Raw genomic sequence first — 21,207 nt, 5'->3', positions numbered from 1 at the left:
AAATAGAAACAGATTAAGCATCAATTACAAGTGGAAACAGTCCAAAACGGTTCTAAACATATGTGATCCTGGACCACAAAACCAGTCTTAAGTCGCTGGGGTATATTTGTAGCAATAGCCAAAAATACATTGTATGGGCCAAAATTATCAATTTTTATTTTATGCCAAAAATCATTAAGATATTAAGTAAAAATCATGTTCCATGAAGATATTTTGTAAATTTCTTACCGTAAATGTATCAAAACTTAATTTTCGATTAGTAATATGCATTGCTATGAACTTCATTTGGACAACTTTAAAGGCGATTTTCTCAATATTTAGATTTTTTTGCACCCTCAGATTCCAGATTTTCAAATAGTTGTATCTCGGCCAAATAATGTCCGATCCTAACAAACCATACATCAATGGAAAGCTTATTTATTCAGCTTTCAGATGATGTATTAATCTCAATTCGGAAAATTGACACTTAAGACTGGTTTTGTGGTCCAGGGTCACATATATATCTGTGGATTTTGATGTGAGAGGACAACAGGGGATGCACTTTTTCACAGAAGGAAGTATTGTTATGGATTATGGATATTTTGGCCAGAAGCAACAGTTTAAAGTTAAAATGCCTTAATGATGGTTTTGTTTCTTACAAACATGCAGCTTTTCACTTCACAAGATGTTATTGATGGACTGGAGTGGTGTGGATTACTTGTGGATTATTGTAATGTTTTTATCATCTGTTTGGACTCTCATTCTGACGGCACCCATTCACTGCAGAGGATCCAGTGGTGAGCAAGTGATGTAACAATAAATTTTTCCAAATCTGTTCAGATGAAGAAACTCATCTACATCTTGAATGACCTCAAGGTGAATACATTTTCAGCTATTTTTTTATTTTTGGGTGAACTATTTAAGCATTTTTAATCACTCATTACCATAACACACACAAAAAAATTATATTATTGAACATAATTATAATGAACATAAAGAACAAATTATACAAAAATAAAATTACAATTGCAATTGCAAAATGCTATGCTAGTGTATGTAATTGTGTTTAATTTACTCATTAAAATGTTTGTTTCTTGTACAAAAAAAAAAAATGTCCCAGTGATTAAAAACAAAAAAATCTTATAGGGGGTTCATCTTTATTAATGCTACATTTTTATTAATATTTTGGTGTTAAATATGGCCTGGATGTTTTGGTAAGATTCACCTAGAAACATAATTTACCTCTCTACAGCAGGCCATTTTCTACACAAAAATGTTTATTGTTGTACAAGGTTTGTGTGCCAGTGTTTGCGTGTGTTAACATGTTTAAAAGCTTTGGTATGTGCATTAACTGATATTTCAAGTGGTAACAGCACTATTTCAAATCAGAGACCTACACTTAAAAGCATTCCTGGTGCGCATTCTGTCTCTCCATCTCTCCTGTGACTCTTCATTACTGTTCAAACAGCATACTTTGACTGCTGAAAGAGCGTCAAGCATCAATGGTCATTCTTACACTGCATCCCTTCAAGACACTATTACATTTGCGTGAACTTACTTAAAGAGCAAACGAAGTCAGACATCACGAGTGTAAACTCGAGTCATGCTTTTGAGACCACTATATGACCTACCACCTCTCATTCATCTGTTTCAATTAGACGCTGCCCTTACAAATTGACCAATGTAGAAACCATGACTACACACACATTCACAAAATGACTTTTCTTAAGCATTCCCTTTTTTCTTAGCTTTTAGTCTGTATAGGGACTTTTCTAAGTTATTTTGTTATTTAAGGAATGTGAACTTGAGAACACATGTTCCTCCCTCTTATCACATCGCAGGGTTTCAGCTGCTCTGTCTGTATCAGAATCAACAATTGAGCATCTAATTGGAGGTGTACGAGGTTTGTGTCACTTGGCAGGTAATAATCACAGCAACTTAACTGCATTTATTTTGTTTTTGAGAAGAACGTGCTCAGCACATATTTACATATTCATCTAAATGCAGCTCTCAGCAGCGTTGCGATGTTTGTTAACAGTAAACCACTGCTCAGGTATTTCAAACTTCTTTTTACTCCAAAGCGTAGAACAAAAAAAGAAATTACATATGATTTTTTGTATGTAGTTTGGTAAAACCTTCCCACACTCTACTGGTTCGGCCCACATGCTCACAAAAGCAAGTGTGTCTTCTATTTGATTGTATCCGGGAAAGATGAGTTACAGTCTTGCGCTACAGCGCCACACTGGTCAAACGGAGTTATTGCAGGACCTTACATTAGGTCATATGAGATCAAATTACTATTCAAGTACAAAAACATTTGTTGTCGATAATGTCGATGAATCGTTTCAAGCCCTACTATTGGAGCAAATGAGAATGCAAAACTCACATTTCCTCTAGTCTGTCATTAACCACTATAGAAGTTCACTATAGAAGATATTTCTACAATGTATTTTATGTCATATATTAAGGGGTTTGGCTGAAAAAAAGTTTGGGAATCCCTGCATTACATGAACAAATATTAATAAACAGCAATGATAATATACATCCAAGTTTTCAAAGCTAAATGGTATGACGCACAATAAGATTGTTAGAAAGGAAACTTTAAAAGATAAAAAGAAGAATTAAGGGAAAACAAGAAATTATGTGAATAATATGTAATCATGTAATCCATAAGGAGTAACTGTATTTTAAAATGTAATATAATCTAATTACGAGTACCTAATTTTTGGAATCTGATTACGTAATCTCTTCACCGTACACTAGGGTAAACCTACAGTTTGCATGATGTAAATTTAATCATCAGCATATATGCACATACTGTACAGTCTGCCTTGAAACTGAAGAAACAGAACAACAACAATAACATCAGACTACTGGAGACACTGCAAAAATAGACGCCAGCACTAACTAGAGCATGTGTCAGGAGATTAAGAGAGTTTAGACTAGTGCTGTCAAACAATTAATCGCGATTAATCGCATCCAAAATAAAAGTTTTTGTTTACATAATATATGTATGTTTATTAATTATGTACTGTATATATAAATACACACATGTACAGTATATATTTGGAAAATATTTACATGTACATACATTTATATATTTATATTTTATATTATATATATAAATATATTTAATATATCAAAATAACATATTTTTCTTAAATATATAATTGCATGTGTTTGCATTTATATATACCTAATAAATATACACAGGACACATATATTATGTAAACAAAATCTTTCATTTTGGATGCAATTAATCGCGATTAATCGTTTGACAGCACTAGTTTAAACATTTACAAATAAATTTTTCTTGCTTTATCACTAATTTCTGGAGAGAAATAGCGCAGACACCTGCGTCAAATACCTGTGTTTGCATAAGCTATCCAATGGAGGACACTATGAAAGTCTATGCGTTCCTCTATAAGCACATGCTCAGTGTTCACATCAAATCTTAAGTATTCTTTGGGCTTAAGGTTTGTGGTTACTTAGCAGGTTAGCAAAACAGATTGTATCCTTAATAGCAGCTATGTTTTTACTGCAATGTTTGTTACCTATAATGCTGTAATACCTTCAGCCACACATTCCCCATTCTGTGGGAATCAGAATCATTAAGTGATCATGTGTCTTGATATCAGTGAAGGCATCAGGTCCCCCAGTCTCACCCCACCGCCTCCTCTCTGTCCCCATCTATCTCTCTGGGAAGTAAACGTGGGAGAGTGAAAACAGGAAGCCCAGGCTACCGTGTGACTCAAACGCACCGCCGTTATTTTTAGCTCCGGCCCGGCAGTACCCCGGCCCCTGTTTCCTCCGGGGCCACCGGGAGGATACTACTGTCCGCTCCTCTGTCGGGCCCCGCGGGGAAACGAGGTCAAGCTAAGAAAGGGTCCTGTCAATCCAGACAGCTTTTATATTGGTCCTGTCTGTCAAACGTGGCCTTAGTGCAGTGGCATTTTAAGGATATAAATACCAGAGCACTGCTGTGTGATCTACACACAACACTAACATGAGACAAAGGCTCAGATACAATGCAGCCTTATAACCAGAATCAAAACTGATCTATATATCAACTATTTTACAACAGCTCCAAATGTGGCTCATTCAGAAGAGGAAATTTCAGTTTTATGATAGCAGTTTCACAATGATTAATTAACGCAGTGGTGATTATTACAAACGACTGCAGACTTCAGCACATTTTGTTTCCTACAATAAATTGTAGTTAAATATCCACCTTATTCAGCACTCTTTTTGTTTTCTATTCTACAAAATATCCTGTCTCTACTTCGAGGAGAGAATTTGCTGCAAATGGTTCAGTGCGAGAATGAACAGTCCTAATGAATCAAACTGAATCACGAACAATTTCAGACCTTTTTGCACACCTGTTCGACCTGATTAGATCAAAGAGTGATTTATTTACGAATCTGGCCAAAGTCCCTTTAAGGCAAGTAATTCACTTGAGCGTCCATTTTTTGAAATGCTTCTCAGGCAGCTATTTCGGTCATGCTACCATAGCTCCTATCTCTTTGAATGGGGAAACATCTAATTTTTCAAACCTGTTCACCACAACCTCGTTCATATTTGAAATCACCGACAAAGTCTAACAAAAACTGTCACATGAAAGCTTATTTTTCAGGCTAGACCTGTGAAATTTCTCTCCCATTCATAAGTAATATGATTTTTGTATATCTCAAGCCTTTGATCTGGCATCGCTATTACTGATACTAAACAGCTTATAGAATAGACAAACAACTTGACTGCTAAAATATTATTAGAATGATCGGAATCCGGTAATCTTCATTGACACATTTATCAGTAATATCTTACTGAGGCACAGTGGTATTAAAGGGTCTAGCGACTTCCTTGGTATAATATCCGTGGCAATTAAAATCACACACATCAAACATCCAACTATGTGTTCAGGACCATTCCTTCTAATATTTAGTTGAATCACCTAGAGTCACGTCTGCATGCTATAAAAAGCAGTTTCAGATTATTAGCCATTATTTCCTGCAGCAAGAGCATCCTAAAACAGACACTAAGGGCAAAGACAGAGGGCATGGATGTCGTCGCAGAGGGCGTGTGTGTTGTTTCTGGAAGTGAGAAGAGCTTTGAGAAGCAGCCACGATGCTATTCTTTTCTTCAGATCTGCGTCAGAAGCTTGAAGGTAAGTGGAATATAAACGTCTCCCAATGCTGCTTCACACGACACCGACAGACAATCTGCCCAGTCACCAGTAAGCCTTTCCCACACAGCAACAAACCAGTGAAGAACACAGATTCCCAGCTGCTTCATGACAAAGCTAACACTAAAGCGCAATTTCATAACACATGATTCAATAAAGCCGTTCAACAAACCATTCAATAAAATATGAGGCTATCTATTTATGTTAAGAGTTTCATATCCAGGAGCTGGGAGCCCATCCTGTGTGGTTAACCTTTCAGGAAATCCAATCCTTCAGTGAATGTCTGTGGTGATATTATTTACACCTGCTCTTGTGTCGCTCCGCAGGTTTATATACAGTTCACACACTATTCAGTTCACAACACAGATTAAGCTGTATCATAGTCAATCAACAAACAAACAAATATATGAATGAGCAGACAGATGAATGAATTAATCAATGAATAAACGAACAAGCAAATGAATGAGCAAAATGTGCAAATGACTGAACAAATAAAATAACTAAAACAAAATGAATGAACAAATTAACTAATGAATGAACAAACTAATGAGTGAATGAACGAGAAAAAATTAACCAAACACTTAAAATAATAAATTAATAAATGAACGAACAAACAAATAAATTAATTAACGAACAAGCAAATGAAATGAATGAACATACAAATGAATGGCAAATGAATGGATGACAAAACTAATAAATAAAAAATAAAAAATGAATGAACAAACAAATGGGTGAAGAAACTAATAAATGAACAAACTAATAAAAGTTAATACGACGGCGTTTTAGTGCCTCGTTAAAATTTTTTAAAAAATCTAAGATTACGAGATTAAAGTCGAAACTACGAGAATAAAGTCAAAATGTTTCGAGAATGAAGTCGAAATACTACGAGAATAAAGTCGAAATGTTATGAGAATAAAGTCGAAATGTTTCGGTCATTTAAATCGTAGAAATTAAAGTTATAATATTTTGAGAGTATAGCCTATATTGTGCATGCAAATGGGCCGCGTTGAGAGCACCGGGAGAAGTTGCCAGGCCACCGGAATTAATTTGAATATTGTTGCGTCCGAGCAGCCGCATCATCTTGCTGGGATGTCAATTTTAAGGACTCGCAGAAACAGCTTAATACCAAGAATATGATATTTATTAACAGACTGAACAGGAACAACTGTTTATCTTAATAACATCAGCTCACACACTCAATCGATATTCCTTTGGGGGGTGCTGTAACACTCTTAATTAACCCTTTTTTAATACACTACATATGTGGGATTATTAGCAGAAATCATACCATGTGTCATACTCGCGGGGACAGTATGCTTGGAAATAATATTTCATGTCTTCCATTGCATTCATTATTTGTAGTGCCACACAATAGCAATAAGCTTTGTGCTTTTAGTGCTTTTAATATAAAACAAAGTCTCAGCTTTCAAAATCTGTTTTATAACGAAACACAAATGATGTGTCTTACAATAATGTGATTTTCAAGATCTTTAATGTGGCGTGACAGGTCGCTGTATTTATGTGAATAAATTAATTACATTATTGTGAAAATTCCACCTACTCCGCAAAAATGTCCCAAACTTTCATTCCTCACAGAGCCTGTTTAATTAAACAGCAATAAAACGTTCTAAAGGTTGAAGTGGACTCAAATTTGTTAACATACGTTATATTGTTGTCTTTTCTGCTGTAAACGTTAAGTGACTATTCACAAACTGTTTTATTCATGGTATACTGTAAATGAGGACATAATATTTAACGTCTTCCATTCATTATTTGTAGCGCACCAGTCAACCAGTAATCGCAACAATTTTGTGCTTTGTTGCTTTTACACACAGCTCAGCTTTCAAATTCTGCCACTTTTATAACGAAATACAAATTATAAATGTGTTTTTGCTCTTTATTTCAAGTTTATAGCAAGATATAAATTGAAGGAACATCATAAGGCATAAAAAAAAAGTTTAGCCTAATTTATAATGAAAATGTCTAGTCGTTCGTTATTGTAATCGGAAAGATGATTGACTCACATGCCGCTTAACAAACACATTATTGCAATATAGCCTACATATTGTTTGTATTTCGCTATAAAACTGACAGATTTTGAAAACTGAGATTTGGAATATCTCCCGGTGCTTCCAATCTGGGCCATTTGCATGAGCAAAATGCAAGAATAGCCGATCTCAAAATATTACAACTATATAATCTTTGTTCTCTAAACATTTCGACTTTAATCTCGAAACATTTCGACTTTATTCTCATAGTGTTTCGACTTTATTCTCGTAGTGTTTCGACTTTATTCTCGATATATTTCGACTTTATTCTCGTAGTTTCGACTTTATTCTCGAAATATTACGACTTTAATCTCGTAATCTTAGATTTTTTTTTACGACGCCGTCGTAAATTAAAGTGCCCCTATTATGGATTTTTGAAAATTACCTTTCATGTAGTGTGTAACACAGCTCTAAGTGAATGAAAACATCCTACAAAGTTTTAAATCTGAAAGTGCACCATGTATAAAGTTATTGTCTCTCAAAAGAAAGAGTCGACTCTGAATCATTAAAACGAGTCGTTTTTAAAACGAATCTTAAGCCGTTTCACGTTGACGTCAAAATAAAAAATTAGCATATTGCCCGCCCACTTGTTGCCACTAGGTGCCGCTTTTGGAGCGTTCAAAACAGCCGTTTCCCCGGTAACGCTGTACACAATGCAGCACTGCTCACAATCACAAACACTGCTTTGAATGAAATCGACCAATTGGACCAATCACCGCAGATTAGCATCACGCAAAGGAGGGGTTTGGAAAAATGAATCGTTGAGCGAATCGTTTGGAAGTCGTTGAACAAATAAGGTAAAAAATAAATGCATATTATAAGAAAATGAAAGTGTTTTTTGACCTTGCATGCATATCAACCTGTTGTTGGGGACTCCCAAAAACAACAAAAAAGAACCTTTCATAATCATAACCCATAATAGGGGCACTTTAAACTAATGAATGGACAAACTAAATGAATGGACAAACGGACAAATACACTAATAAATGAAAAGAATTATGAATAAATGTACAAATAAATGAATAAACAAATTATTCAATTAATTAATTAAAATGAATAAATGAGCAAACAAAATGAACAAAAAACACAAACTAAATGTATGAATGCACAAACTAATGCACAAACAAAAATTAAAAAACGAATTAATAAATTAACAAATGAATGAACAAACGAATAAGTGAACAAAGGAATGAATGATTAATTGAATGATTGAATAAATAAACAAGCAAACAAAGTGATCTAACAAACAAACTAATGAATGAACAAGCAAATAAACGATCGAGTGTAAAAGTGCATTTGTGGTTGCTTTCAAGTTGCAGTAGTTGTTGACAGTATGGAGTTGCTGATTGGTGTACTGATTCAACAATGCAACCAATCAAATGTCAAAGGAAACAAGAGAATAACTGTATTGCCACAAGCCGAAAAAATAAATAAAGATAAATAATGATATCTAAGAGGTTTGGTAATGGTTAACGAAAACTGCAAATCGTAATGAAACTTTGATAATGACAGGCCATGATTAAACAATGGAAGAGAAGGTCAGAGAGAGAAAGAGTGTGTGAAAAAGAGAGCTCCGTCTTGTTGATAGCTGAACTGCACTCCAATTTATTGTGAGCCATTGCCTCTCAATTACTGACATTACAACAGGTACATGTGTAATTGAGCGGAAACAGAAGAATGCTTCTCTACTTGAAGCTACTAATTTGGCTAATCAACAATTAACCGTCATCTGTTAACCATTGGATGATACGTGGGACGTTAACCATTAAAGGTGAAGTGTGTCATAGGTTGATACAATGAAAACTGTTAAATATTGTGGTACAATGGCTCTATCAAAATGTACAGATTACAAGCGAGTGCAAAAACCACACACTTCACCTTTAACACTTCACTGTGCAAAGATCTTACCTCCGTACTTCACACTGGAGAATGATCAACAGTAAACAGCTTTGTCTTGTCTCATTTAGGTGTTAAATATGAAGGGTTAACCTTCAAGCTGAATGAATCTCTGTTCAAGCGTAGGGTTAAGTGTTGGTACTTTACTTTCTGACCACAAACAAGCAGTAGCTTAATACGTTTGTCACTTTTGAGTACTTAAATGTTTTTTACACACAGGTTCTTTAAGGGAGGGCATTCTATAACCATATAATGCTGGTATAACATTAAGTATACAGTGCGCATAACTGAACAACTAGTTTAAAAAGATCACCCAAAAATGTAAATTCTATCATCATTTACTAACCCTCATATTATTCCAAAGCCAAAGTATGACTGACTTTCTTCTGTAGAACATAAAAGAAGATAAAAACAACTCAATATGCACTATTCTTCTTCTTCTTCTGTCATTTTAATGGCAGACAGAAAATCAACATGAAAGGTTGAATTTCTGGCACTTACTGGACTGGAGTATGAGAGACAAATGGCATGCACCACAATTTTACTGTTAAAATGGTTTAAATATTGCATTGTTTCTCACCTAAACCAATCGGAGAACTTGGAAACTCGCGTGTGAGACCATAGGGTATCTCATTTTAGCCTTCAGAAGGGTGCTTGCGAGTGCCCCTTTGCAGCCGCTATGCGCCCTCGATGCACACTTCTGCCAATCCCGCACTGAGGCGAGCTCCGCAGCAGACTTCACAGATTTGCCGAAAATTACAGACAGTTACATACACATTCCCTACCTTTCTTTATGTTACACAACAAGTAACAAGGGAATTTATAGTAATGTTAATATTTAGCCAGTTCCCAAACTCATTCACTCAAATGGCTTGGACGCGCAGAGCATTCACAGCATGCCCCGTTGAAAAAAACAGCATATGCAGGTTATGTTTTAAAGCATGGCAGCTGGTTTGAGCTGGTTTATTCCAAACCACATCAATCTTAATAACTACTATTAATTTTGTATGTAATCATTTATAAGTGATATATAATTGTCCATGAAGGCTGAAAGTGAAAATATGCCTTATATTCAGGTGTGCAATAATTATTAGACAGATTTTCTTTTACAGATAAAATGGGTCAAAAAAGAGATTTAACTTAAAATTATTAAATGCCCACGAGAAGGATGCAATACTTATGCAATACTAGAATTTGCAAAGTCAAGGCATGACCAAGGGAAAGCGAAATGCTCACTGGGTCAGCACGGTCAGAAAAAACAGGTGGAGAAAAAAAGACACACGTTAACTGCAAAAGAATTAGGAATTAAGGTGAAGAATTAGGTGTGAAACCATCAGGAACCATTTAGTCTCCAGCGCCACCTAACCAAAGCTTCAACCTACTTGGATACTCCACAAGTGCAATGTGTCAGGTTCTCAGAGACTTTGCTTGGGTAAAAAAAAAAAAAATAATAAAACTAAAAAATTACCCTCATTTAATAAGAATCACAAGCTGAAATGTTGTGAAATACATGCATGAAGACAGATTTTTATAGGCTTTATTGACAGATAAGTTGAGAGTGACTCTTGAAGGACCAGCATCACTCTCTCTCGTACCGCTCTTTCAAGAATGTATCTTCCAGAATCTGGCTGTAAGTTTTGGGAGTTCATTTTTGGGAGTTCATTCCAGACAGACTGGATGATGATCAGATCAGATCTTTGTGTGGAGCACTGGCTGTTGTGCAAACAAAAATCTCACTGGTAATTGTAAATTATTACAATTAATGGCAAAATGAATGTTTGGAAATGTAAACTGATATTTCCTACTGACACACTACAGCAAAAGATAGACATAACTGACTTAAAACCATTTTTAGCTGCTGAAAATACTAGTGTTCTAATCATTTTGGCCACCGCTGTAATTGTCCATGAAGGCTGGAAGTGAAAAACTTGTTATATTCAGGTGTGCATAATTATTAGGCAGGTTTTCTTTTTCATTTTTAGTACATCTCTGCAAGACAGACTTTTTAAGATTGTAATTGTAATAATCCAGTGAGATTTTTGTTTGCACAAGGAGTCTGACAACAGCCAGTGCTCCACACAGAGATCTGATCATCATCCAGTCTGTCTGGAATCACATGAACAAACTGTGACAGACTAAATCCAGAAGAACTGTGGAGAACAACGTCTCCAAGATGCTTCAAGAGTCCTACCTATGCACGCATTGTAGATCCTGCTCAGGATCAGCTTAAACCAGTTTATGACCAACTAAGGACCAGCTTAAACCAGCTCAAACCAGCTGTCATGCTTCAAAACATACCTAACCAGCGTATGCTGGTTTTTTCAACAGGGATTTCTGGTTAAGGGAAAACCTCTATCCATTTAATCTCTCTCAAGGAAAAAACGAATTTCATTCTAAGTTTGACAGTCTACTTCCCTATCCTCTAATTTCCTTGGAGCTTCGAGAAAGAGGAAAAATAATGTCTGCCAGATTCAGCCCATCCACTTTCTAAAGTGTCAGGCCGAGACAGGTTTTAAAAGCAAGTTGCTCTTCTAAAGCCAAGCGCACACTTAAAGACTCCTCGTCTCTTGTTTTCTGTCGTGTTGGTGTGTGCGTTACACAACTGAATGCAGAAACACTGTCTTAGTGTTTTAGTACAGTGTTCTGTTTGAATTAGCAGATGCATACCTTGTTAACGAAACTGAACATCATGAAAATCATTCGGTTCTGGAACCAGTTCTGAACAACAACCGGTTCTCAGCTCACAGCCCTACTGAGGGCAGATAAAGGACAGCGCAGACAGACATGGGGGGTGTGTGGAATCAGCCCAACCTCTAACTTATTCTGAAGTTTACACAGCCGGCAGACCTCGGCCTTCACACCTCCAACTGGCCCCACCATGCAGCTCTCAGTTAAAGCAAATGGAGATGAAAAGCTCCTGCAATGAGCTGCCTGGGATGAACAACATAACACTGACATGCCCTTTAGAACAAAATAAGCCTACAGCGTGCAAGTGCAGGCACGACCGAAGAGGAGTTGCCTTTGAAATAGGTGTGAGTGTGTTTGTGTGCATGTAAAGGGTTCGTGGGAAAATGGGTGACTGAGTAATTCTCGTAGTCTGACCAAACCTCTACAACCTTTCTCACACTTCCACACAAATTGCTTTCAAATTACGCAGACGCTGCCTGTGAGCCAGTCAAAGCCTACCTCTGCACACATCTGTCCCACAGATTGATGCTCTTTTTCTCTTCGTACACTATCAGGCACTTGCTTGTCTTGACAGATACTCACTATGACACACACAGACACGCTCTGCCAGGAATCCTGCTCGCCTGAGGACGCAAGGCTTGGGTAGGGTTACACCAAACGTTTGTATGTTCTTTCTTAAAATGAGACATTCTCAGCAGGGGCTTAGCAGCTACTAGTTTTTGTAAATACCTCTCTGGTAAATTTTGTTGCATCGTTGCTTTTAAAGCAAATCTAGGTCGTAAAACCTCAGTGAAGTAATGTGTAATCATATACAGGTGCATCTCAATAAATTAGAATGTCGTGGAAAAGTTCATTTTTTCTTGTAAGTTATTTCAAAAAGTGAAACTTTCATATATTTTAGATACATTGCATGTAAAGTAAAGCATTTTATAAGTTTTTTTTTGTTTTATTTTTGATGATTAGAGCTTACAGCTCAAGAAAGTCAAAAATCAGTATCTCAAAATATTAGAATATTTACATTTGAGTTTCAATTAATGACCATTCCTACAGTATAAATTCTGGGTATCTCTTGTTCTTTGAAATCACATTAATGGAGAAGACTGCTGACTTGGCAATGATCCAGAAGACGAACATTGACGCCCTCCACAAAGAGGGTAAGTCACAGAGGGTCATTACTGAAGGGTGTGGCTGTTTACAGAGTGCTGTGTCAAAGCATATTAAATGCAAAGTTGACTGGAAGGAAGAATTTGGGTAGGAAAAGGTGCACAAGCAACAGGGATGACCGCAAGCTTGAGAATACAGTCAAGCAAAGCTGATTCAAACACTTGGGAGAGCTTCACAAGGAGAGAACTGAAGCTGGAGTCAGTGCATCAAGAGTCACCACGCTCAGACGTCTTCAGGAAAAGGACTACCAAGCCACTTCTGAAAGCAGAGACAACGTCAGAAGCGTCTTACCTGGGCTGTGGAGAAAAAGAACTGGACTGTTGCTCAGTGGTCCAAAGTCCTCTTTTCAGATGAAAGTAAATTTTGCATTTCATTTGGAAATCAAGGTCCCAGAGTCTGAAGGAAGAGTGGAGAGGCACAGAATCCATGTTGCTTGAAGTCCAGTGTGACGTTTCCACAGTCAGTGATGATTTGGGCTGCCATGTCATCTGCTGGTGTTGGTCCACTGTGTTTTCTGAAGTCCACGGTCAACGCAGCCATCTACCAGGAAATTTTAGAGCACTTCATGCTTCCTTCTGCTGACAAGCTTTATGGAGATGCTGATTTCATTTTCCAGCAGGACTTGGTACCTGCCCACACTGCCAAAGGTACCAAAAGCAGGTTCAATGACCATGGTGTTGGTGTGCTTGACTGGACAGCAAACTCACCAGACCTGAACCCCATAGAGAATCTGTGGGGTATTGTCAAGAGTAAGATGAGAGACACCAGACCCAACAATGCAGATGACCTGAAGGCTGCTATCAAAGCAACCTTGGCTTCCATACCACCTCAGCAGTGCCACAAACTGATCACCTCCATGCCACGCCGAATTGAGGAAGTAATTAAAGCAAAAGGAGCCCCTACCAAGTATTGAGTACATATACAGTAAATGAACATACTTTCCAGAAGGCCAACAATTCACTAAAAATGTTTTTTTTTTTATTGGTCTTATGAAGTATTCTAATTTGTTGAGATAGTGAATTGGTGGGTTTTTGTTAAATGTGAGCCAAAATCATCACAATTAAAAGAACCAAAGACTTAAACTACTTCAGTCTGTGTGCATTGAATTTATTTAATACACGAGTTTCACAATTTGAGTTGAATTACTGAAATAAATGAACTTTTCCACGACATTCTAATTTATTGAGATGCACCTGTACCTTTATTGATCCAATGAGCAGCCGAAAAAACTGAGCATTTAAGTTTTACCTTAATATGAGTTCGTTTAAAGCATATTTTGCCTCATGTAACTCTTATTGCTAATAAATCAAATTACCATAATGCATAAATTTACATTTACATTCAGCTAGACATTTAGTAGATGCCTTTATCCAAAGCGACTTAAGGAAAGTCACAAGCAATTTGCCATAAAAGCCAACAATTTTCATTGTACACAATCCCAAATTTAAAGTATAGAGATACAATATAGTAAGTGCCTAAATAATCATGAAATGTAATAAATGATATTTTTAAATACTGTACATTTTACGCATGTAAATTACAATATCTAAAATTAATTAAGGATGATAAATAACTACTAATACAAAAAAAAAAATTTTTTTTAATTTTTTTTGCTAAAGAGCCGCTAAGAAATATTTTAATCACATGATGTTTCCTTGTGCTCGATATAAATGAGCACAAATGTCAACATCCTCATGTACTGTATGTCTAGTAATTAAGTCACACCAAACATAAGCTCAGTGTAATTCAATAGATTCAATAGCCATTTTATTCCAACCGCTATTCCTATATATCATATATATGCACAGTATTTTTCAAGTACATTGAGTGTTATGAAGCTCTGATGTCTAGTACTGTGTAAGCTGTAAATTAGTGCTCATGTAAGCCCCAACTAGCGTAAGTTTCAACTTAGGACTGGTGTAACCAGCCCATGGTTATTGTTTGCACTGTCATTAACAACTGCAATCAGGATTTACTTTGTGAGCTCTACCTAAGATGTCCTCAACTTTTAATGTGTCAACAAACTGAAGATAGCCTTTATATGGAATTAAATTAATGGGAGAACAGATTTGCTTGAAGCATTGGTTCAAACATCTATGTATATTAACACATGTGCTTGTGTAAATATATCAGATCAGGATGCCCAGATTATCCACATGAGAATTTATAAAGCTCTCTGTCTTTAATAATGGGGGTCAGTCCTTTCTGAGATGGCAACATAAAGGCAGGCGACTATACTTCTCAACACCACAACGAAGCTCATCACATCAATAATTCAACAACTCCGTCTGTGTTAGACTACAAAGAGCAGAGCAGTTTCCAGGGTCGCTTGGAGTCTGCGGCCAAGCCATGTCACATACTGCACACCTGCCATATCAGGGGCCTTAATGAGACCAAGACTGATGCTGTATACTGATATTCAACCAAACTATTCACTCTCATTCAAATGATATACAATGATATTCTATTACTAGATTACTTAGTGTACTGTTCATTGATATTCTATTACTCTATTATACTACTATTCATTGTTTCGACTGAACATGAGACATTCGGACAGGGCAGCCAGGATATGACCTATGTGACTGTCATTGTGTTTGTCAGTGATGATCAAATACAGATTTAGGACTGATTTGAAAGCATGTAAAAATGGTGTAAAATGACATGAAAATTATGTAAACGCTGTTGTATATTTCAGTCATAATAGTGGTGTGATTTTAGATGACTATGACTGTTTTCAGGTTAGTATCACTAAAATGTAGCTGCAATTAATATATTTCTGACTTCCATAGCCTACAAGTACTAATACATATAATTCTGTATTAATCCTTATCTAGCCAGTCATATTAAATATTTTTTATCATGCAATTTAGAAACGTTAGATTACCTGACAAAAATATCAGATGTACAAATACCGTCCCAACATCAACAGATTAAAAGATGCAAGTTGTCTGACTATTTGGCATCAGATTATCATATGTCTGCATTAATGATGGCTGCATGGCTCTTTGTAGCTGCAGAAATATTTATGACAGGCAGCCAACCTCTTTTGTCGTCTCTATGCAACCAGGGTTATCCGAGCATTCATCTGAGGCCTTTGCTGCAGAAATGATGCAGGTGGCATCAGAGAAAGAGGAAAGCACAACACACACCTGCTGCTGGTGCATCCATGTGTTTTCATTTTGGCGTAACCATATTTTGAACATTTAAGTTGTTTACCAAGGCAAGTCTTGCGCAACGCAAACTGTCATTTGGTGCCACTAGTTCAAATATCTTCATACTGTTTCTGACAGTTTTTTTCAAGACAAAACACAGTTTTTTTTTAGCCTGTTTGCTATTTAAATATATGATAAATATTAAACTTGTTATATTTTCTCGAGTATCAACGTACTGTTCCATACTGATAGCAATGAAAAGTTGTGTAGGCCTACAGTTGTTATGGTTGCCTCCTTAGGTTTACGCAAATTCTGTTTGCTAGCATCTATTTGGCGACAGGTGATGCCTCCTCTGACTTGTAACTTAACTTTTGTAGTTGCTGAAATGTTAACAAACACTGAAACACTTGCATGTATAAACAAGAAGGACCCTTAAGAGCCCCCCATCCACCCTACGACTTTTGTTTCGACTGGAGAATCCAGCTGTTGACTGTGTTTTGGAACATGGAAGCCAGTTTCTAGCTGGTCACTTGCTAGTGCAAGCTAGTAGACTGGTTAAGACCAGCAACAAACCAACTACCAGTTAGTCCTACTGCTGGCTTTGGAATATGGTGGCAGTTAATGATCAATTCTTTAACCATGTTCCAAATCACAGCTGGCATTAAATGGATTTTCCAACATGGTTGGAGGCACCCTGAAATATCCACAAAAAGACATTACCCAGTCCTCGAAGTGTTTGCTGCCGTTTTGCAGCAATTCCTCGAACTGAATGGTACAGTTGGCTACAAAGTCGTCGTAGCCAATCGGCGCGTCGTGAAACACCGACAGCTCGATCTTGCGGCCGTCGTGCACCTCGGTCACAAACTCATCGTGCCAGACGGGACTGTTGGTCTTCTGCTTGGTCGAGGTCTGACCCACGCGAAAATCATCCACGTTGAGGGCGATGTACGTGTCCAGCAGGAAGGTTTGCGTCTTGGGGCCAACGGCGTGTCTCAGAGACCAGGCTGTGGGCTTCAGGTCCAAAGCCTCGCAGATCTTAATCTTCAGCAGACCGTTAAAAAACACCATGGCCACTTTTTAGAGCTTTAGTAACAATATTCCACTTCAGCGCCTGGTTAATTATTCAACCAGTGTATGTTACGGTCCACCGGTTTGTGATTGTTTATCCTTATGAAATAACGGTAAATGCCCTTCTTCGTCCTCGTGGATCTGCATGCAAAGTGTAGAAGGTCCAGACAGAAAGGGAATCTATTGCTATGACCTACGGACAACCTGCATGTGATCTTGAAGCTGTCCAAACGCCGCTGTAGGCAGTCAGCAATGCAAGTTGGATTGAAAAAGGACAGCTACAGTGTATCGGCAGCGATACGACCAGCATTCCACACCTCAAAATACGCCAGAAATATATGCTGGATCTCCTCAGGGTGAGCAGCCCGTTCCCTCGTCTGACTGGAGCGCTGGATGTGTCTCCTCCGCGCATTGGGAGGAAAGTTATCCCCGCAAAAGCGTCTTTCGGTTCGCCCCAGACAGGAGAACCAGTGTTTACAAGGGTTCCGTACTCACTTGCTTTTTCCAGGATCCTTGTTTGTCCGTCGGTACTCAGTTTCCTGCGGACCTGCCTCTTTTTCTCCCGACTGTGTGTGTGTGTATGTGTGTCTGAAGGCTGGTCCAGGAAATGCGCAAAACACGTCAGTTATTGCGCGGAGAGGGCTGAGTGAGTGCGGCACTGGAGCGGCCCTGCTGGAACCGCTGCCTCGGCTCTCTGGTCAAGCATCACCCACAAGGCTGGAAAGATGAAGCGTGCGTGTGTGTGTGTGTGTGTGTGTGTGTGTGTGTGTGTGAATACCAAGTGTGAATAATGCACCCTGCTCAAGTCATGCAATGCAGACGACCATACGGACCGTATAAAGGCCACAGGTGTCTCAATTCTTAGTCATTTTTTATTTGTTTATATCATTAATGATTTTTTGAAATGGCATGGTCTACCCCCGTGCCAGTAGCAATGCATTATTTGTCTTTATGAGGGTGATCCTCATCTTGCATAAGGGTGTTTACAATGCTGTACTGTGAGAGCTGCAGTGGAAAATAAAACTACCCGTTTTTCTCCACCACATTATTTTATTTTTCTGAATGAATTCACAAAGGTAATCGCAGCAAGTTAAGTGGATGCAAGCCAAGATGACCTAATTTTACAGTGTGTAATTGCAACTAGATGAAGACATGTTTTTTTTTTTTTTTTGTATCATCTACATTAAAATGTGTAAAAAAATGTGACAATTTGTAACACTTGGTCTGAGGACAGACTTTGGACAACAAGTTTGTTCTTGAAAATGTGATATATTGAGGTCCACCTTCTCAATATCATTAGTCAACAACAAGCGCCATCTCGTGGATGGAATTTCTATTATAGCATAGATGATGTTTGATGATCAAATGAAGTATTATGAAGAAATTATCAATAACGTGTGCTTCCTACTGTTGCATAATTCATTTAAATGTCAGTGTGGCGTCGTGAAAGCACATATACATTTATTAAGCGTGTTTTACAAATGCTTCCCTGTTCTCTTTTCTTGAGATGCTTCATAGTGTAGTACATTTGATTTAAGAAACAGTTTTTGCTCAGGGTGAATATAAAATGTGACAGAGGAGCTCTGTCTCTATCATTTAAACAACTTTAATGATAACGATTAAGATTAAAATCACATTAAGTGAGTTAAAAAATCCAGTAGATGGCAGTGTCCTTATAGAAGTATTAGGTTGACAGTTACTGTACCTGCATTATATTGCTTTGACTTCTGAACTGTTAGCATATTTTGAGTGGATTGCTTGATCAGGTTAGTTTAAGTAAATTGTATATGAGCATACATACATATTTCATTCTCAAATCTACGAAATGTATCAAGTGCATACTTTAAAAAGATAAAACAAAAAAGATAAAGAAAGCATTATGTAGAGCCATGGCAACAAGATACAATGTATGAAATGACTATTAAAAACTCCATTATTGCTGCATGCTTTATTACAAATACTTTTATTAATTCTGGGTTAATTAATGCTTGTATCCCTTTATCTTGGCTCATGATGTAACCACAAGTATGTTTGCTCAGTTCACAACATTAGATTTGCAGTGACCAATAAGGCTGAGCCACTGGAGAAAATCTCTCTCAAATATTAATTATTGAACAGCATATCATTCTATGAATAAAAGCACCCGAGACCCATTTGAACACTAATTCAGTTAACCAAGAACTGTTTTTATGAATTTATTTTCATTAACGTAAGCGCAAGTGTAGGCCAGAATCACTAAAGTGCAAAATTATGTTGAATAATACTGTCACAATACTATTAAAATCACATCTCATGTACATTAAATGCCATAAAACAGATTTTACATATCAAAGGTTGACAAAGTCTTTTTAAATATTTAAAATGTCATCAGCTTTAGAAAACTCTCCGTTTAATGCAATTCATTTTGAGCTGTGTGTCCTTTTGTTTCAGACACAATAATTAGATGAGTGATGTCTGCTGGAGGATGAATGGGGTTGTTGTTTCGACATCAGGACTTTCCCTTAAGGCTGATTCTCAGCCTGCAATGACATTAGTTGAAGATGTTCTAGCTCACACTATACGACCTCACACGAGTCTAGCATGTGGTGTGACTCCAAATGATGACATCACCAGTAGGAGGAAAATGAATGCCCCTTTGAGACACTGATAGTGCAGGGTTTATGAGTGTGTAGGCTCTGTGTTGCAAGAATAGAAGCGGCCATTTAGGGCTCTTTGAGGGTCTTAAAGCTTACTTCATTCCACCCCCAAAATGCCAGCGTCTATGTTCATATACTTAGTGCATTAGAAATCACTGTCGGCAACTGCCAGTAGTGGAAATCAGACCTCTGTGGACAATGTTTGCTTTGTTTGGACATAAATAGACACATGAAAGGCCGTTCTGAACAAACTTAAACCTCATGACCAGAATCATATGTAACATGGCACATTCAATTTTGTGCATCAGTTTGGATTATGTAAAAAAAACAAAAAAAACAAAAAAAATCATAACATTCCCCATATGTAAATTATAATATTGTATCTTCTCTAATAAATCATAGGCCTATGGGTGAGCATTTTTGCCCCGCTGGACTTTTAGTGTCTCATAAAATTCAATATCTGATTACACAGAAAAGAAGAAAAAAAAAACTGTAAAATCAGGGCACAATGTATTCTATTAGGTAACACTTTATTTCAATAGTCCACTTTAGACATTCTACTAACAGTAAGTAACATTGCAACTACATGTCAACTACATGTCAACTAGCAGTCATTAGAGTATTAGTAGACTGTCTGCTTAATATCTTCTAACACTTTATGGGTCCACAACATTCATACAACATACTGAGTATGAGAAACTTTGCAAGTATATATCAACTTATTCTACTAACCCTAAACCTACCCTACTGAGAGTTAGTAGACATGTAGTTGCAAATTAATGAGAATTAGTTGACATGTAGTTACAAAGTTACTTATAGTTAGTAGAATGTCTAAAGTGGACTATCAAAACAAAGTGTAACCTTCTATTAATATGAAAAAAGTTTCCTTATTTATTTTGCACTTGATTGCATTTGTTTAGGGTTAACAGAAATGTCCATAAAATTACTAGATAACGTCCTGCCAGAAAATTATCAGTACATTTTCCATGTTTGTTTTTTTTTTGTTTTGTTTTTTTCATACACATCTCAAATTAATTGTATAGTTAAACAGCATTCCATTATGGAAATGACATTTTTTTTTTTTAAATAAAACATTTACTTAAAAACAAAAACTCTTTTTTTATGTATCCTTTTATGATTTTATGTAAAAAAAAAAATCCACACTTTTTGACAAAAGAAGCTTGATTGATGATGCATAATAAAAATATTTTCACTGTAGAACATAATAATCTAAACAAGCATTTTTTATTATAAACATTTATTATATATTTATTAATTATTTAATAGATATAACTGGATAACATAAATATGAACATAAATATTTTGCTTTTGAATGCTTCAGCCATACATTTTTTATTTGTATCTTTTATTTTATTTTCATCGCAGTACAT

At 36.7% G+C, this 21,207-nt stretch overlaps 1 protein-coding gene across 2 annotated transcripts in view; it reads right to left on the bottom strand.

The window, feature by feature from the left end:
• Window positions 1-18,210, bottom strand: part of prkceb (protein kinase C, epsilon b) — a 94,645-nt gene extending 76,435 nt beyond the window's left edge. For both annotated transcript variants that reach the window (XM_058796151.1, XM_058796152.1), the window contains exon 1: window positions 16,833-18,210. In XM_058796151.1, coding sequence (XP_058652134.1) covers window positions 16,833-17,180 — 348 coding nt within the window. In that variant the 5' untranslated portion in view covers window positions 17,181-18,210. The remainder of the gene's footprint in view (window positions 1-16,832) is intronic.
• Window positions 18,211-21,207: the final 2,997 nt, after the last annotated feature.

Source organism: Onychostoma macrolepis, chromosome 13, assembly GCF_012432095.1.
Source record: "Onychostoma macrolepis isolate SWU-2019 chromosome 13, ASM1243209v1, whole genome shotgun sequence".
NCBI classification, from domain to species: Eukaryota; Metazoa; Chordata; class Actinopteri; order Cypriniformes; family Cyprinidae; genus Onychostoma; species Onychostoma macrolepis.
The sequence above is the reverse complement of the archived record's forward strand: the minus strand, read 5'-3'. Positions and strand labels throughout refer to the sequence as shown.